Source organism: Amphiprion ocellaris, chromosome 7 (genome assembly GCF_022539595.1).
Source record: "Amphiprion ocellaris isolate individual 3 ecotype Okinawa chromosome 7, ASM2253959v1, whole genome shotgun sequence".
Taxonomy (NCBI): domain Eukaryota; kingdom Metazoa; phylum Chordata; class Actinopteri; family Pomacentridae; genus Amphiprion; species Amphiprion ocellaris.
Window position 1 is genome coordinate 36,558,318 of NC_072772.1, and position 20,508 is coordinate 36,578,825.

General features: G+C 39.6%; 1 protein-coding gene across 1 annotated transcript in view; it reads left to right on the plus strand.

The window, feature by feature from the left end:
• si:ch211-137a8.4 (neurofilament heavy polypeptide) overlaps nucleotides 1–20,508 on the plus strand; it is a 44,652-nt gene that overhangs the window by 18,511 nt on the left and 5,633 nt on the right. The window contains exons 2-3 of the mRNA XM_023293970.3: nucleotides 11,778–13,297; nucleotides 17,985–18,503. Coding sequence (XP_023149738.2) covers nucleotides 11,980–13,297; nucleotides 17,985–18,503 — 1,837 coding nt within the window. The 5' untranslated portion in view covers nucleotides 11,778–11,979. The remainder of the gene's footprint in view (nucleotides 1–11,777; nucleotides 13,298–17,984; nucleotides 18,504–20,508) is intronic.

The window sequence follows — 20,508 nt, forward strand, 5'->3', positions numbered from 1 at the left end:
TACATCACCTGGATGTCGCCTCCGCTGCTGTTTTCCTACGTTAGCGGCTCTGCGGGGTTATTATGCAAAACCATAGCAGAATAAAGCTGTTTTAATGATTCACAAAAAGAGATTTCTGACTTCCTGCTTGATCCGGATTGTTCTGGGATCGATTTAAAACAGATTAGACTGAAGGATGAGGTCGACCTTGACTGTGAAATGCAGAGAAACCACCCAGAAATCACTCGACAGACTTTAATTAACAGCAAGTGGGTTTGCAGGGACTCCAGGAAGACAGAATGTGAACTGCGATGGATTGATTTGTGAATCGATGGTTGCTAATTTTAGAGACTCCCAAAATAACTGAGCAGCGGCAGAAACCTTTTGTTGTATCTTCCTGCTGGTTCCAGCTCAGATGTCAGGGTCTGAAACGAACACAAACAGCTTCTGAATGCTTCCAATCTGCTCCCCTAAGGGTTAAACGGAGGCTTCGTGTTCGTGTGAATGCAGCAGTCGGAGTTTTTCGGAGTCTGTTGATCGCTGGAAGGTGTGAAGAGGAGGCTATTATCGCAGTGTGAAGTGGGAAATAGTTGATTGGCCACTCGGCCGCCTCCTTATTGACCCCCATTATGGCTGCATTCGAGGCGTCCTGAGGGATTAAAGCTGCACGACGGAAACACATGCAGCTGGAAATGCACCCGAGAGGCGCTGGAGGATGAAGTAACGACGAAGATGTCTGCAGGACAAAGAGTCCTCAAGTTTCTGATAAAAAAACTGAGAATCTCTGCAAACAGGAAGCTAACAAGACGCTAATGTCAGAATAGAACAGAAATAGCCTTTATGCACGTGTAAAACACCAACAAATAGAAGGAATCAGGCAGAATTTAGAGTCAAATTTCTTGGTACATTTATTTGACAGGAGATGCTAACGGTTACCAATAAATTTAGAGTTATAGAGTTTACTATAATCTGCATAAAAAAACTTGCTTCATCATCATCAATGAAACTGACAGCAGTGAATCTGGTTTCTAAATGCTGCAAACTACCAGATAAAATAACAAAAATATGTTTGGAAAGATCAGAAAATGGTGAAAAATGTTTCCCAAAACCCCAAAATCAAATCCTGAAACACGTTGTTTTGAGCAAAAAACCAAAGATATTCAGTTTACTGTCGCAAAGGGACAAAGAAAGCAGAAAACATTCACATTGTAGAAACTAGAATTGGAGAATTTAGCCTTTTTTTCTTCTTAAAAAATGACTCAAAATCTGTCGGAACCCAAGAAGAAACATCCAACACTCAGAAGCCAACATTACTGACTTTATTTACACTTTCAATTAATTAATTGAGTATTTTTTCAATTAAAATGGTCAGAAAATGATGAAAAATATCAACCAGTGTTTCCCAAAACCTAAAATGATGTCTTGAAATGTCTCGTTTTTTCCCCCAAACCCAAAAATATTCAGTTTACTGTCATAAAGGATAAATATGATAAAAATAGTTGGTAATAAACTATCAAAGGCTTGATTGGCTCAGCTTACACATCAACGGTAGCATTGTTATTCTGTGTTTTATTTGTTTTTTGCTAACCCTACTCTAATCACAGCAACAGGGTTGCTAATCCATGCTAATGCTAGCTTTTTCTCAGCAGTAAAAACTGGATATTTAGCACACGTTGATGGATAACACATATTTAATGCGTGATTTGGCCTTTTTCCATGAAATAAGCTTGTAGTTCACATATTTAGAGCCATTAAAGGCAGATTTTAGCATCAAACAGATATTTGTACGATTAAAATCTAGTTAAAGTTGTTCTGTTGTAGTACCCAGTTGTTCCACCAGGTGGCGCCTCTAGCAGTTTAGTTTGTCACTCAGGTCAACGTTGGCAAACGAGAGGATTGTGGAGTTTTAGTTAGGAATGGGCACCATGACAACGACTTCTGTGACCCTTAACGACCGTGGACGTAAACAACGGATTAAGTTTCAGTTAAATCTGATACGATCACTTAAAGAAATCCCCGATTGGCCCAGAGTGACATCGTTGGGTTCAGATCAGGACAGAAGACTTGTAGCGTCTAGTTCTGATGTTTACAGGTTGATCAAACTTCCCTGTATGTAGAAAGACGATGCTAAAAAGCAGCTAGCATGTTTAAATGAAGGAGTCCTGACTAAATATATTGACGACTACAGTTTAAACCTGCGTTAAGGTCGCCACCTACAGGTACAGACAGTAATAAACAGCTGTTTTTTCTTACTTTTTTCCTTTCAGACATTCCTTCACACTCACCTTTATTTGCTCCTGAACCGTTTTGCCTCGTTGGGGATGAATGCGTCGATCGGGTTCGTTAAGTTTGAAGCTTGGGGATTTGACTTTAACACAGAAATGATTACCAGAGCTTCAACACAAGCGGACGTCGTTGGAAAACAAATCAAATGCGGCTCTCCAGATCCATTCTAATGTTTTCTCATTACGCCGATAAAGACGACATCATTACTTTTTCTCCCAGACTGTATTTGCTGTTGCAGATTAGTGGAACGGAAACTCAAATTCAAGTGTCTGTTCAGCTCAAACGGGAGCATGGACGAGCTTGTAAAGGTGTTTTCAGGTACAGAGAGGCAGCGAGTCTTTTGTCTTCCAGCTGGTATCGTGTTTGTTTTGCGGCGTAACAAGTGAACCTGCAGAAAGTGACTCCCATTCTACAGCTTCGTCCTTTTGTACCTGCCAGTGTGAGCGCCAGGTTGATGATTCTGGGAGTGGAAATGAAGATTTATTGTGGTTTCTGTGTGGAATCATCAGTTGGTTTAACTCACAGCTGCCCAGAGGAGGATCAGACGTTAATTCATTACATTGGTTATGTGGAATCTGTTCACAAACTACGTCATTTTAGAGCCTCACAGGTCCATTTATGGGTGAAGATCGCAATGTCACGGCAGCAGTCGATGCTTATTTACCACAAGTAGAGGAGAAATCTGACATTTTCATCAGTTTGTGTTTCTAAATGTGGTTCATTGTGGACTAGATTTAAATGATTGTGTGATATTATTCTTTAAAGTTGTTTCTTTTAGACGATTAAAACAGGAACTTCTGGTGTTAATTTTCAGGCACGAAATATTAGTGATTTTTCAGGTATTTCAAACAACTAGAGTAGTTTTAAGCTTCCAGTTCACATATTTAGAACCACCAAAGACAGAATTTAATCTCAAACAGATGTTTATACGAATAAAATGTGATTGAAGTACCTGTTTGTTCCACCAGGTGGCGCCTTACTGTTTAGTTTGTCAGTGACACTACAGTTCAAGTTGACAAGCAGAGAGCATTGTGGGAGTTTAGCTAGCAACGGGCACCATAACAAAGACTTATGTGGGGGTTAATGACAGCAGACGAACTACCATTTGCACGATTAAAATCTGGTTAAAGCATGTTGTAGTACCTGGTTGTTCCATCAAAATGAAAATAAAATAAATTTTGCATTCATTTTTACCAACAGTTTCAACGGAAGAGACTCACATGCACTAACAAGGTGCCAAAACATAAAAAACAACAAACAGGACATAAATACTCTGCTATATGTAGAATTATTCCTGCTATATTAATGCTGTATTTCACCTTGAATGTTTCGTAGAACATATCTGTGCATCGATGCTATACAGGTTAAAGCTTCAAATAAAACACGTCTTTCCAACGCTAGAATGTGGTCTGCAGCCAATATTTCTGCTTTCCAAAAGCAAAAGATGTGTTCGGAAGTTGAATATCATTCTGAACAGTTGAGGTGATCGATAGAGAACTTAGTTTTAGGCATTATGAGGCCTTTAAGATGCAATTTTTTTGCTCAGACTCAAATTTGCACCCATAAAATCTGGAACCTGAGGTGTTTTTGGATGCGTGAGTGGACAGATGCTTCATTTTAGATCTACACCTGCTAATTTAAAAGTATTCCAAGGGTTTCCGGAATTGCATAAAGATGCCAGTTTGACAGTTTCTATCAGTTCCATCATTTCATGTTTCTATATTTGGTTCATTGTCTACTAAACTCACTAAATGTTAGATATTAAACTTCAGAGGCAAAATTCGCTTATTTTTGCTTCATAAATGTGAATATTTTCTGGTTTCTTTACTTTTCTGTGACAGTAAACTCAATATCTTTGGACAAAACAAGACATTTTTGACATTAAATACCAAACTACTAAACGATTGATGTAGAAAATAACCAAGCAATTAATAAACAATAAAAATCATGTTGGTTAACTGATATGTGCAGAAACAAGGCACTTTAACAAAGACTGGCATGTGTTTATGTGTAACGGATATTAAATCTCTTAATTTATAAGAAAACTACCATCATTTAATCACACAAACGCTAACGAGGAGAAGAGGAAATGGAGGGATTTGTTTACTTCATGAATATCTGACACTTAATGGGGTAAAAAATCATTAGACGTCGATTTAAGGCACATCTTTATGGTATATGCAGCTGTTAAACCAGGTGATAGAGGTGGACGAGGTCAACTGTTGCTGATAAACCAGAACAGGTGTCAAACTGCAGATTCATAATTACGACCGAACGCCTCGTCCTTCATTTTCCTTCTTTAAATCTGACTTTATAATGAGGTTACGGGAACGCCGGATCGCTCTCGGTTGAAACAAAAGATGAATTTGGGACTGAGAGAGTGTCAGACGGATGGAAAAGGTCATAAAAAAAGATGCAGGAGGAGGAAGAGAAGAAAATGTGATGCAGAAAGAATCAAAAAGCTGAATGAACATCGGACAGAAAGAAAGAATGAATGAATGAAAGAAGGGAAAAGATGCAGACGGACGAGATGAAAACCCAGACAGACGACAGACAGAAGGACAGACGGGAAAAGGCGAACGAACTGGAAAAAAAAGAAAAGAGAGTGGATTCACAATCAGCCCATGTCTGCATCACTCCTCCTCGTCTTCCTCCCTCCCTCCATTTTGTCGTCCTCCTCCGTCTGATGCTGTTCCAACACCTTCGGGGCTTCAGCCTCACATCCACCATCCGACTCGCTAATGCTGCTGCAGCGCAATCAGCCGCCAAGACGGGGAGGAAAAAAAGAAATGAAAGAGAAACCGAAACAAAGAGCGGCTCTGTCTCGTGTGGCTGAACGTGACTCAAAAGCAGCAGAAACTCTACGAGGACGTCCGATTGAAGCTCTTTAAGTCCCGTAAATCGATGAATTCTCGTCGTTGATCTTTTTCCTCTTTTACCTCCTGAAAGGCTTCAGGTTCAGGTTCTCCAGCTTTATCAACACGCATCTGTTCCATCGCCCCTTCCTTTGACAAATACCATCTTAATGCTGTAAAATTAGCATAAGAAGAGCTTAAAATACACAGAAATGTCAAATGAAACACGCTGTTTATATGCATTTTGTATCCATTATGTTGTGTTAATGTTTTTGCTGTTGTGTTTCAAACCGTTTAAATACAGAATAGAGCTGCACTAATAATCGATTATAAATGACGATTTAGGTTTCCCACCATTAAATAAACACAATTTACTGCGATATTAAAAATGCTGAGCCCTTGTAGATATAATAGCTTCTCTAATGTAAGTAAATCTTTCATTAGAACGCCTTATTTCATGTTTTACAAACTAATTTTTAGTCTTTCAACTGTCTGAATTGCTGCAGTAACTGATGGAGACTAGAAGCTTCTCAGTGCACAATCACCTAGCTAGCTTCTCCTTTAGCCTGAAATCACCAAAATGCGTCCAAATCAGAATTTGTCTATTTTATACTTTTAAAGTCAAATTCAATAAATTTGACGTTACTTCCTTCTGTTCAGGTTAAATTTTGACCTGAGCTGCTGCAGTAACTGGTGGAGACTAGAAGCTTCTCTGTGCACAAGCACCTAGCTAGCTTCTACTGTAGCCTGAAATTTCAAAAACAAATCAAAACTTGCCCAGAACAACTCAGAATTTGTCTATTTTATTACTTTTAATGTCAAATTGCATAAATCTGCCCTTACTTCTTTCTGTTCAAACTAATTTTCAGTCTCTCAGCTGTCTACTGTAGCCTAAAATCCCCCACATTTGCCCCAAACTAATCAAAATTTGTCCAAAACAACTCTGAATTCGTTGATGTTTTCTTCTTAAAGTCAAATTCAGTAAATCTGACATTACTTTATTTTGTTCAAGGTCATTTTTGCAGTAACTGATGGAGACTAGAAGCTTCTCTGTGCACCTAGTTAGCATCTAGCTAGCAGGTGAGGCCTTTAGGGAACATCTGTAAATTGTAGCATCTACCAATAAGACACAATTTGGGTAGTCAGCCTCTGGGAGATGCTCTGAATTCAAATTGAAATTACTGAGTCTTATTTTGATGCAAATAGAATGTAGCATAACATGGAAGGAAGAGTAGTGCTTTGTTTATTAAAATATAAAAATGCATATGTATATGATAATCTTGCTTGGAATGATCTCAGTTATGATTTTGGCTGCAATCATGCAACGATCACAAAGAAAATATGAATAGTTTTGTCTCTACTGGTTTAATTCGTCAAACTTAATGTTCAATAACAGACTTACTGGATCATGCAGTTTGCTTTACTTTGAAAAAACATGCAGCAAACTGGGATAAACCCGATATAAAACCAAACCTAAGCAGTTCAGAACACCACAGGTAAACAGGGTTCATGCAGATACTGTGGACTAGTTGTATTTTACCACCAGAACAAAGGTGCAAAGTGAAATGAAACAGAATGTGAGCTCATTTCAGACAGCGACTGACAGACCAGCGGAGGACAGATTCTACACTTGCATGTGAAGTGTTTTGATGAATCCAGCCACCGCTGCGTGAATTATTGATGAGCAGAATATTAGATCAAGGGCTTCGTAATTTCTGTCCAAATCCAGCCGCTAATGTGACTTTTCCAAACAGCCTGAGCAAAGACGAATCAAAGCCGCCCATTGCCGCTGCACACAAACATATTACTGGAATAATCGCAGCCAAAGTGGCTGACGTTTGAGGGCCGTCGCTCCTGATGAACTGTGCAGGATGAATTATTCAGTCACAGCTGGGAGAAAAAGGACAGAAATGAGCGGGAGCCGTGCACGGTTGTGGCTGCTAGCTGCTAGTATTTTGCACCTGATGAACAACATTGACGCTAATAAACGTGGATGAGTTTCTGCGTTCAAGCTAGCAAGCTACCGGTGACTTAAATTCTTCGTCCTGAGGCTGTTTTTTCAAATAAATATCCCCAAATTTATGCAACTGCACAGTTAATAGGCCAAAGTTTGAGTTTTGTGGGTCAAAGACACTTTAAAGGATGTAGAAATACAGTAAACCTAGCACAGCGTAGCAAAGATTCAGTCTGCAAACTAACAAATAGACCATTTGTTTCTATAATGCTAGGCCTCTTTACACCGAAATGGGTCAGAAAATTTGTATATTTATAATAAATAAGCTACCAATATTCAGAAAACAACTGCTTTGTTGATGGAGACTAGAAGCTTCTCTGTGCCTGACTAGCTTCTAATGTGTCCTGAAATAAAAAAAAATGTTCAAAACTTGTTCAAAATAACTTGTTTGATTTTTTAAAAACCTTTACAGTCAAATTCAGTAAATCTAACCTTAGAACTCTTTATTTTAGTCTTTTGAAAGTATTTTTTTTAGTCTCAAAGCTGTTAGAGCTGCTCCAGTAACTGATGGAGACTAGAAGCTTCTCTGTCACAAACACCTAGACATGACAAAAAATGGTTTAAAACTTGTTCAAAACCACTCAGAATTTGTTGATTTTCTACTTTCAAAACCAAATTCAGTGAATCTGACATTAGAACTTCATAGGTCCTCAGCTGATGGAGACTAGAAGCTTCTCTGTTCACAAGCAGCTAGTTAGCTTCTACTGTAGCCTGAAATCACAAAATTTTGTCCAAAACTAGTCAAAAAAACTAACCAAAGTGTGAACTAGAGAGTAAATATAAACCTTATTATAACGCTGAACCACTGACTCTGATGCAACAGAAAAGAAACACAACAAAACTACGTCCACTTCAGCAGCTTCTTCGGTTAATTTGCCGTTTTTTTAAGAAGCTCAGTGACCTAGAAAGAATCTAAATGAAGCTTCAGTTAGTTTATGTTTGTGTCAGATGTCAAGATAAGACTTTATAGTGGGCATTGTTTGGACTTTCCGCTATAAAACTCTGCCGTTTTATATGCATCCTTTGTACGATCAACACTTCTAGCAGCTCTAATCGTCTTTTATTGTGCTGATTCTGTCCAGCGAAGACGACGGTTACAGGACTGATAAAACTAATCCATGATGAGAGTCACACGGCGGCAAAAAGCCTGCTTTAAAGTGAAGCAGACTAAAGGTTATGGCGTATAAATGTTTTCATGACGGTTGATTCTAAGGAGCAAAGGTGACAGAAACTATAAAACGAGGTGAAATCAGGTCAGCGTGCAGACGAGCTGGAAAAAAATGTGATTTTCTGAAAAATTTACTGTTAATTGACCGATTATTCCCCGTCCACATATTATTTCTAAAAGGTTTGCACAATGACACTACTTTTTACTGCATTTAAATCAGTAAACGTCATTAGTTTACAGATAATTGCTGGGATTTGGAAGAAAAAATTATTGAAAAATAGTAAATGATCATTCCCATGTTTTGTTAAATTTCAGATTGTAAAAAAGGCATTAATTTATAAGTTGACTGTTAAAAAATAGCCAGAACTGTAGATAATTTACTTTAAAAAGTTCTTTTACAATGTGTGAACAGAAGAAATACAGTTTAACTGTGCTTAAATCAGCTAAAATGTCAATATTTTACTAATATTTGCTGTTGTTTGAAAGAAAAACCTCCAAACAACAACAAACGTAAATAATTCAGATTTATAATAAATATAATAAATAACATTTTTTAAAAAGCAAGTTTTAATTCACAATTTGACTTAAAAAACAAGAAAACAAGGCAAAAATGAAAAAAAATCTGTATTTTTACAAATAATTGTGTGCTGACTGTAAAATTAAACCACTTATTACTTCATTAATACCATAAAATTATAGTTTAGCTGTATTTGAATCAGCTAAAATGTCAATATTTTACTAACATTTGCCGTTATTTGAAAGAAAAACCTCCAAATAGCAGCAAAAACAGTAAATGATTCAGATTTTCTAGAAGTCCTAGAGAATTTGCAATGAAATAACATGAAAAATAGCATTAATTGAGATTTGGACCGTTAAAAAACAAAAAAACAAGGCAAAACTGAAAAAAAAAACTATTTTTTACAAATAGTTGTGTGCTGACTGTTGGATTAAACCATTTATTATTGGATTAAAATCAGCAAAAAACATGATTTTATGTATACATAGGTTATAGATAATAAATACATTTAAACAGTTTGTTTTTTTTTTTTTTTTTTACACATTTTCCCTTTTCTTAAAGTAGAGATATGATCTAGTGGAATCTCATAAAAACAAATATTAATTCACATGTTGACTGTAACTACAAACTGCTTGTAAATCAACTAAAAACATGAATATTTGGCAGATATTTGTGGTTATTTCCACCCGTTTTTACAGTTTTACGACATCAGAATGTTCCAGTTTTTATTGTATATTTTCTGTCAGACTTCCGGAGTGTTTCCAGAGCAGTCGGTGTTTCTACGTTTTACAGAAGCCAGCGTTTGTGCAGCTCTAACGAGGACGGAACGGCAGAAACGGAGGCAGTAAATGGATTATCTGGAGCATGTGATGCTTCTGTTTACACCTCGGCCTCCACCTGAGCGCCGCCGAGTGTCTGGAGGGTGATTCACCGATCTGCTGATTCATTCACTGGATCCTCCGGAGGCGTTACAACTGAGAAACGAGCCGCCGATGCTTTTTATTAATGGAAAACAAACTGAGCAGACCTGCACCTGCTGCGACTAAAACTGTCTGACGCATCCCACACCGTGTTTACATTCAGCAACCATTTATTAACATTTATTCTCCACTGAAACTCCTCCTTTTGCTTATTTCAGATCCGTAAAACCGGATAAATGTGAATCCTTTTTTGGCTCAGAGTCTTTCCAGCTGCAAACACATAAATCTTTTTAAAAAACAGCTGTTATTTTCCGCATTACGTGGCATAAATAACACCAAATAGATTAAGATTTGAACATCTGTAGTGGATTTCAGTTCAGAAAAAACTAAATAATAACAGCTTGCTTGATTATGTTGACAGTTTAATGGTGCAAATGTATAATTAGAAACTACATGAAAAAGATGCATTTTTTAAACAAAATCTGTCATAAAACTGGTTTCAAACCTTCTGTTTTTCTGTTAACTAATCCAAGTGATTAATATACGACAAGAAAAGCAAAATAAACGTTTAAGTTAGAAGAACAGGTAAACTAAACAACAGGTTACTGAATTAAGCATTAAAAATAAAAAGATAGCAACTGCATTTGAAATTAATCTTCAACATTTGATCCCAGCCCTAGCTTAATATTAGCCTCGGGTAGCTAGCGTAAAACTATCTCAAATATCTGCCAACTCAGGGTCTGCTGGAACTCCAGAAAGAAAAAACTTGCAGCGTTTAGGAAGTGAGGCCTTTTTATTACTGCTATCTGCTGCAGCATTTCCAATAAATCCAAACACTGCAGCTGTATTAGCATTAGAAAATCCTAGCTTAGCACTAGCTTTAGGTAGCTAGCTTTAAACTGTCTCAATTATCTGCCAGGTCAGGGTCTGTTGGACCGAAGCGAGGCATTTTTATTGCTGCTGTCTGCTGCGGCATTTCCAAAAAACTCCCACTTTAGCTGTATTAGCATTAGAAAATCCTAGTTTAGCATTAGCCTCAGGTAGCTAGCTAAACCGGACGGCCACCAGAAACATTTTTACAACTTCATACTGCAAAGTTCATCAACATGACTTCCTCAGTTAGCAGGAAGGAGCTCTTGTTTATTAACCACTTGTGGGCGCTCTGCAAACACACCTGTAACTTCACATCAGTAAAAAGGAAGAGGCTCCACCTGGTGGTGCAACCAGGTACTGCAGCTAATCGATCATACATTTTATGACGTTTTATCAGAAAAGTAGTGAGAAATGGGCTAAAATTTGGTCTTTTGTGGGATTTGTTGATAAATTTAGAGGAAATATGATATATTGACAGTTTCATCCTTAAATAAAGTGAAAGTAAAGTGCATTTTGAAGCGGTGTTGATGTGAAAATGGCTCCTGAGATTGATGGAAGCAGTTTTTTTTGCTCAGAATGATTTAGAATTCACAAATTAGAGAACCTCCGCTGCTTCGATTCTCTCTATTTCCTTTCAGTCTGTCTTGTGCACAGGCATGTGATGCTAAGTTGCTCTTTTAAGCAGGGTTGGCAGATTTTTTTTTTCCAAGGCATTCAACATGCATCATCATAAATATCTCGTCTGAGCGTGACGGGACGATCAAATGGAAAACAATTTCAAATATCTGCCAACTCAGGGTCTGCCAGAACTCCAGACAGAATAAACATTAAGCGTTTAGGAAGCGAGGCCTTTTTATTGCTGCTGTCTGCTGCAGCGTTTCCAAAAAAAATCCTCCCACTTCAGGCATTTTGTTGAAAAGAAATAGGAGGAGAGTGCGTACGTCCCACGTCGGGTGTGAATTCTGGAAGAGTGACTGATTAGGAAACATCATAATTGCGTTGCATTTCCCGCTGAGATCCTCCATTATGTTACACTTCATTCCCCATTCAACACACGGTCTAGACCAGATTAATTGAGTGTCTATGGTGTTGATTCAGACTATTAACCATCTGTGCCTCTCCTCTCTCCTCACCCCGGCCACCTTCATCCCCCTCTCCTCTGCAGGAGTTTGGAGGTCGAGTAGGATGCTGAGTATCTTTCCTCCTCGCCACTGCTCTCCACCCAGCTCTCCATGACCTGAGAGCACCAGCACAGCGGGAGGAACGAAACACCAGAGCGAGAGAGGAAGAGGAGGGCAGCAGGCCAGGGAAGGCAGAGGAAGGAACACGCTTTTTTAGTTCTTATTGTTTGTTTTCCCCTTTCTGAGATGGCGGCGACGGAGGCCAGTGCAGCGCCGGTGGTCCAGGAAGACGGAAAAACCCCCGAAAGCAAGCCGGCGGAGGCGGAGCAGCCGGCCAACAATGCAAACTCAGAGACTGTCAACAGCGAGGTTGTCGATAAAGATGGCACGGCCGTCAACAGCGAGGTTGTCGATAATAAAGAGACTGTGAATAACGACACAGCGGCGGCAGCTGCAGGAAACGAGGAGGGAGGAGTGGCGGCGGCGAGCGAGGAGGCAGCACCCACCCAGAGCTCGGAAAATGCCTCCTCCTCCGAGCCCAAGACCTCCTTTCTGGACTCCTTCCTCAACAAGAGCGGCCTGGGGAAGGTGATGGGAGGACGGAAGAAGAAGGAGCAGGAGAGCGCCACTGAAGGAGGCGAGAAGGAGGCGGAGAAAGGAGGCGAGGAGGCCGCAGTGGCCGAGGGAGGCGCAGAAGGCGAAGAGGCAACGGAGAAGGTGGCAGAAAACGGCGAGAAGGAGGACGAGAAGAAAGCCGAGAAGGGCAAACCGGCGGAGGCCAAATCCACAGTCCGAGATCTGATCAGGAAGCCGGTTGCGAGGATCTTCTCACATCGCAGCACCGAGAAGAAGGACGGCGGCGCCTCAGAATCCCTGAAACAAGTAAAGGTTCGGTCCAAGTCCCTGGATCGGCTTGAAGATCCAGAAGCACTTAACACCACCGCAGACTCCACCATTGAGGAGGGAGGAGCTGCCGGAGGAGCAGAAGGAGGCGCTGACGGAGAGCAGAAAGCCTCGTCCTCCTCGGCGACCACCAAGCACATGAAGCGCTGGCACTCCTTCAAGAAGCTCATGGCCCAGAAGGCCCACAAGAAGAGCGGCGGTGGCGAGGATGGCAAGGAGGACGGAGTAGACGGAGTTGAAGGAGGCGGCGGCGACTCCTCCACGCTCGACTCCAAGGAGTCCGGCCAGAAGAGGTGGAAGCTGAAACGCTCCTGGACCTTCCAGGGCCTGAAGAGAGACACATCCATGGTCGGCATCAGCGGCAAGGCCAAGAGCTCCGACAAAGATGGCGCCGACAAGACAGAGGAGGCAGTGGCGGGAGGAGCAGAGGGCGGTGAGGAGGCGAAGGCGGAGGGAGGAGCCGATGAGGCCAAGACGGAGGGCGGCGAGGAGAAAGCAGAAGGAGGCGAGGAGGAGAAGGTGACCGCAGGTGGAACGGTGACGCAACACGCCAACGAGATCTGGACCTCCTTCAAGAAGCGCGTCATCCCTAAGAGCAAACGCGCCAACACGGAGTGCGCCCCCGGTGCTGAGGAGGACGCCACTGTAGCTGCTGCCTCCGGTAAGATACAAGTTTCCTAAAGTTTACGCACATTTCAAGTGTTTCTAGGAGATTCACAAGGAAGCAACTTCTCTTTTAGGTTTTTGAAAGTATAGTTTTGGTTTAGTTGGTAAACTCTTTGTAGTCAGTCTTTGTTTCTACATGCTATACGTCTTAAACTATCTAAATTTTCAGTTTCCACAAACTCGCTGTTATTTTGTGTCTTGTTTTGGTCATTTCATGTGTTTTAAATGTTTTTGGAGCTTCAGCAGAAGCAACTGGACTTGTCTTACTATAGTTGATATACTCTTTGTAGTCAGTCGTTGTTTCTCTCTACATGCTGTATGTCTTAAACGCTCTAAATTTTCAGTCTCCACAAAGTCACTGTTTTTTGTCTCATTTTGTGTCTTGTCTTGATTGTTTTATGTGTCTATGGTGTATCTCAGGAGCTTCAGTAGAAAGCAACTGGTATAGTCTTGTTATAGTTGGTATACTCTTTGTAGTCAGTCTTTGTCTTTATACGTCTTAAAATATCTACATTTTCAGTCTCCACACTCACCGTTGTTTTGTGTCTTGTTTCAGTTATTTAATATGTCTTTAATATATTTTTGGAGCTTCAGTAAGTGGACTTTTCTTGTAGGTTCTTGAAAGTATAGTCTTGGTATAGTTGGTATGCTCTTTGTAGTTATTTTGTCTCTACATGCTATGTGTCTTAAACTATCAAAACTCACTGTTTTGTGTCTTGTTTTGTGTCTTCTTTTCGTTGTTTTAAGATAAGATAAGATAAGATAAGTCCTTTATTTCTCCCCACGCCAGGGGAAGTTCACATTGTTACAGCAGCTTATGTAGCAATAGACATAGTAATAGGAATAAAATAATAATAGAACAGTAGTAATAATATTTACAATATATACAGGGGTGAGAGATGAGGATGAAATAGTACAGTATTGACACACTGTAAGACAATGACAGTATAAAGTGGCTTAAAAAAATAAAGTTTAAAAGTGCAAAGATGTAGCAGTGCAATAATGTCTGTTATGCACTGCTACATTTTTTATGTGTCTTTGGTATAGTTTGGTCCCTTTGTAGTCAGTTTGCCTGGACATTGTCATAAATATTGAGCTAGTCTCTACAAACTCAACAGTTTTGTCTCTTTGCTGTTGTTTTTTGTCTTGTTTTGGTCATTTCATGTGTCTTTGGTGTATCTTAGGAGCTTCAGTAGGTTCTTTTAGGTTCATTTCAAGTAAAACCACCTCAAGTGAGCATCTAAACTTTGCAGAATTGGGGACGTCTTGATGCCTTTGCCATTAACTTTTTCTCTGACACAAAGCTGATGAAAATAAAAAGATTCAGCCTGGAAGAACAGCACCTTCTAAGGCTGTTCAATTAATCATGATCAGGATTATTAATTCCTACAATTAAAGAGGAGTTAATTAGTTCCTTCAGGCTGAATCATTTCATTTTCATCAGCTCTGTGCCTGTAAACTATACTTGTGTGCACTTTGAAGTGTCAAAAGAGAAGAAATTAATGGAAACAGCAAAAAAAAATCCAGAGTTTTGCAAAAGTTTCTACGTCTACTTGAGGTTTTTTTTTAACTGAAAAGACGTCCAGTTTCTCCAGGGATTATCACCACCTGGACTAAAATATATATAAATACAAGATAAATATTAAAAAATTTAATGGAAATGACAAAATTTAAAATAACTTAAGTTATCTTGACTGTCAGAATGAGGTGAAATCTTAAATCAGCCTGAAACCGTCCAGTTTTAGCCTTCAGTCACTTTATTCTACATGTCTCATTTAAAAATGTGCCAAAAATATAGAATGTACTCCAACTAGATTCTATAAAAACCTAACAATTCTGCGATTCTTGACACAACCGTGAAGATATTAGTGACTCAGCTGCAATAAACACTCATATGGCAAAAATTCAGGGAGTTTTCTGCTAAATTGCAGGCTGTGTTATCACAAAATAGACGGATAAATTTGAAAACAAATGAAAATGTAAGTAAAATACCTACAATATGTAGAGTCTACATTTTATTCCAGTCTTTGTAACAACTGGGGTTAATTGGAAAAATATTGGACATGCTTATTAAAGTTTTATCACATTTCAGTTGAACTGCAGGCAGTGTTTACACAGAGCAAACAGGAGACAAGTATGGAAACTAGTAAAAAATGTTAAATATAGTTGATAATATTTATTTTTTCCATTGTTGGTAACATCTGTGGACACTTGGAAAAATGTTGGACATGTTGATTTAAGGATTTTCCATTTTTCATAAAATAATTAATCAAAGAAATTCAACTTTAGCTTTTACTTTTTTTATGATTTCTATTGGTTCCATTTCCGTAGAGCTGCAGGACTTTAAAAATTAATGAGGGAAAATGACAGCAACGGGAACAAAAAATGCCAAGAAAATGCTGTTTGGAGCTTCCAGAGTTATCTTTGCAGGCATTTTCTTTTATGCTAACAGTTATTTTGAACACATTCATGTGCAGAGCCCAATGTTTCATATGTCATGAGGAGTCTAAGTTTTTTTTTGTTAGCATCACAGTTGGAGTTTATTAAAAATTCAGCCTCTGAAGCCGACAGCGAGTTCACACTCGTTCGTGTCCGTCGCCGTCCGGAGAGCAGACGGGAGTTAAAGGCTGCTAACTCTGGGGGAGGTAATGTAACTGAACATTCTCCCCAAATAAAATATTCAACGAGTGATGTGAAATTCAAATTACACTGTGGCTTCAGTCAACAGGAAAGACTAAATTTAGCCTGCATGCTGCTCCTGCCTGCGTCAAGAAAACTTGGAGAGGATCTGGTATTATAACCGACTTCCACCAGAATATTTGCTTTTTGGAGTAGCTGCTGCATTTAATGTTCGTATTTGTTGTTAAATATCAAGTTTAGTTTGGGATTTTTGTATTGAATTTGGCTGCAAAGGTAAATCTAGTCACTGAACTCTAACAGAATGATCTTGAGCCTGGATTGGTTCTCAAAACAAAACTGTAAACACCAGTGATGTGGCATTTATTACATCCTATAGGGGCCATCAATCAAAAAATACAGGTTTAAATGGGATTATTATAATCACAAAACTTGGTAAAACCGTCATCCTGCAGTCAGAGGCAACTTTTCTCCTAAATGACAGGTTTCTGATCTGATTTTGGAGTCGCAGAACATTTAGTTTATCTAGATGTAGTCTGTTATAGTTTAGTTGTTCTGCAGTAGAGAATGGTCTGACAGCACCTCCGTATTATTCTGCTATTTTTCTTGAACAAATCAGTCTTGCAGCAACGTGTTCTCTCGAAGCAATAATTGAGGAATTGTTTAAGTGGAATATTTGCATGCAAAGAGGCAATTTTGTCCTTAAAAGAAATAATTCACTAAGAACTTTGAGCGCGATTCAAATCCTCTGCAAAACCTGAAAGTTTCTTCTGATTTTTCGAATCGTAAAACTTGCTAAAACCATCATCCTGCAGTAGGAGGTGCTGTTTCTCTTAAACGAGAGGTTTCTGATTTGACTTTGGAGTCACAGAACATTTAGTTTATGTAGATGTAGTCTGTTCTAGTTCAGTTGTTCTGCAGTAGAGAATGGTCTGACAGCACCTCAGTATTCTTCTGATGTGATATTCAGATCTAAATAAAAGATGCAGCAACGTGTTTCCTCAAAACAGTGACTGCAATTGTTTTGGTGGCAAACCTCGAAAGTTTCTTCTGATTATTCGAATTGTAAAAGTTTCAAAAACCATCATCCAGCAGTCGGAAGCAACATTTCTCTTAAACGGCAGGTTTTTGATCTGATTTTGGAGTCACTTTTTCAACTGGTTCACATGGATTCTAACTTGCAAAAACACGTGCACATTTCGGTACTGAAACGTTGCATCATATAAATGTGTTTTTGCAGTTAGACAGTGTGCAATAGTCTCCTTACACACCTGTCTCATCAAGTAAGTGAGTTTTATATAGTTTCTGTAATAGTTTATGGTCTAGATTTTAGTCTCACAGTGTTCTAACCCACAACCCAACTACAGCGTTACAGTGGATGTTAGACCATTCTGGAAAACACTAAACTTTGAACCCATTTTTTTCAAAAGCTACAGAAAGTGGGTCAGACCACTCTGCTTCTTTATTACCCGAGATGTTTCAAAAATGATCCATACTGACCTGAAAATGATCAAGAATTACAGAAACATTTCCAGAAATGATCTACAATGACAAAAAGTTGTTCAAGAAAATAGTCTAAAATTACTGGAAAATGATCCAACATTAGTCAGAATTTATCTAAAATGATTAAAATGACCCAGAATGAATAAAATCGTCCAAAATGACTGAAAATTTGTCTAAAATGACCTGAAATGATCCAAAATTGCAGAAAATTTGTCCACAATTACACACAAAAAAATGACTGAATGACTGAAAACTTGCAGAATGACGTGAGGGGGTTAGAAGCAGAGTGGTCTAACCCACCAAAACATCCAAACTGAGTGTTAGAGAATTTCTGTTATATTTTATGGTGTTACAGTGGAATGTTAGACCATTCTGGAAAATGCTAAACTTTGAACCCATTTTTCAAAAAAACTACAGAAAGTGGGTCAGACCATCTGTTTCCAAACCTTCAAATGTGCAAAGAGCTCCTTTGGGAGTCACAATCATCACAACTCTCATTGTTTCTGAATGAAGTTTAACTCTGAACTCTTGTTTTCTTTCAGGTGAGGACGGAGCAGCAGATGAAGGCAAAGATGGCAAGTCGGCCAAAGCCAAGCGCTCACATTTCGGCCGCGCTGTTTCCCTGAAGAACTTCGTCCTGAGAAAGGGTAAATCCACCAGCGTGGACATGGGCGAAGGCGCCAAGGAGGAGGAGGAGGCGGCGGAAGGAGGTGAGGCCACAGAAGGAGGCGAGACAGCGGCGGAGGAAGGCGGCGCCGACGGTGAAGCAGTAGCGACTGAGGAAGCCAACGACAAAGATGCAGCAGCGGCAGCCGAGAAGAAAACACCGGCGGCGGAGGCGGAGGAGGGCAGCGGCGAGGCGGCGAAGGAGGCGGAGAAAACGCCGGCTGAAGCCCCGGTGACCAACGGCGAGAACGGCTGCTCCAACGGCACGGCAGAGGAAACCGCCGAACACAATCACCAGGACGAGGAGAAGACGACGGGGAGCAGCCCCGTGAAGAAGGGCAAGGAGGCGGTGAAGGACGAGGCCAACGCCAAGATCATCAACGCCGTGAACAGCGGTGAGTCAGAGCCGGACGCTGCCGAGCCGCCAATCAGCGGCACAGACAAGGATACTAACAACAGACAGCGACAAGCAGAGACGCTAAATAACGATAGCAGCCGCCGGGGGAGAGAGCTAGCGTTAGCCGTTAGCATCGGGGAGGGGGGGGAGTCTCCGCAAAATGGAGGCTGCCGCTATGAGTCATGTGACCAGGGAGAGAGAGAGGAGGAGGAGGAGGAGGAGGAGATGAGGAAGAGGGACCTCCGAGAGGCAGCGGTGGCCATCGTTCAAAACGTGATGTCAGCAGCCACCGACCAATTAGAGAGGGAGCTGTGTGTCGACAATGGCTTTAACGGCTGCTACGACTTTAGATACTGAACATTTATACTCACTCTTTAATAAAACACTTTAACACACAAGCCAAATGTTACGTTACACAAATCAGAGCACACAAACGCATGCAGACACGTCTAGAGAACAAATATCTGCTTTCTGAGCTGCGATCAGCCAACGTTGATAGAAAGACTGTAAACAGAGAAACAATAAGTCTGAGTCTGTCCAGCAGTAAAAAACTCACCTGTGCAGCTCTATAACTAACAGCTGGCGTCTTCTGTTCAATCTGCATTCAAACAAAGATGCAAAAATGAGACGTTTCCAGCAGAGAACAGCAGCTTTCATGAGTCTTCTCAAGTCTGTAGAGAAACAGACAGCAACAAGTCCATTTATTGATGCTTTAATAGACAAAAACTTCAGATTTTTTTAAATATTTGGCCAAAATGTAGCATACAAAAGATAGAAATGTGATAATTACCTGAATTCCCCTTGAATCTCCCACAATGCAACGATTACAACCCCGACTTCAGAGGTTTCAGAACATCTTTTCGTGACTATATGGACTTTTTTCCCCCATAAGAATCCTTGCTGTACTTTATTATTACAGGCAGGGATATAATTTAATATTTTTGTTGCTTTCATTTAATTATGCTTTACTTTTAGTGCCTAGCATTAGCAACACAGTTAATTCTTCTGTGTGAGATCATTCTTTATTTGGTTTATTGAAGTTATAGAACTACTGAAGGAGGGAAAATATCCACAATATGAGCCAAACCAGGGTGTGCATTTAGATAAAACACTACCAACTAGTTTAAGATAAATTTACCCACAAATACCAGGAGAGCTAGCTTAAACTCACATTACATTTGCGGTGGATTTATGCAACAAAACACCTTTAAATCTAGTTTTCCATTTATATAGCAGGGAGGTACATGTTATTCTTTGAGAAAAATCATTAAAATCTGCATTTTTTTTTAACTTTCTGGGGGCATTTTTAAAGCACAAGTTGATACTACATGTTAGCAGTGCTGTTGTTTGCTTCCAAAGTTGTTTAAATCAGTTGCTAAACACTTTGGGTTGTTTACTTCCACTTTCCAAAACCTAGAACAAGCTAAACATGAACTTCAGCTCAAAATAACCAGGTTGCAATGATTTAATATGCAAAAACTAGCTTTTCATGTTGATTTTGAATTCATTTAGAGTGCTCTGTTTGGATATTTAGCTCTTTAAAATATATTCTGGCATAGTCAGACCATTCTGCAGTAGAGAATAGTCTGACTGCACCTCAGTATTATTCGGCTATAGAAGATTAAAACTGTTTTTAAACAAGTCACAGACAGTTTTTGGGGTGATTTAAGATGTGTTTCCTCAAAATAGTGACTTTTTGCAGCATCGAGGCGAAATCTGTCATTAAAATGGATAATTTACTCAATAAATCTAATCGACTGCACAAAAATTAAAAAATTTCTGTGTGTATGTTGTTTTTCGAGAATTTTTGTTGTTAGTACTCATCATTAGATTTGGAAAGCAGTAACACAAAGATAGCAGCAGCTTAAACCCACAATCTACATCTAGCGAGTCAGACTATTCTACAGATACAGGCATAAAAACACTAAATTGTGGGATATGTTTTTCAGAAATTGGTCATAAATTTGCATTTTTTCGAGGAAAGTGGTTTCAAATTTAAGATT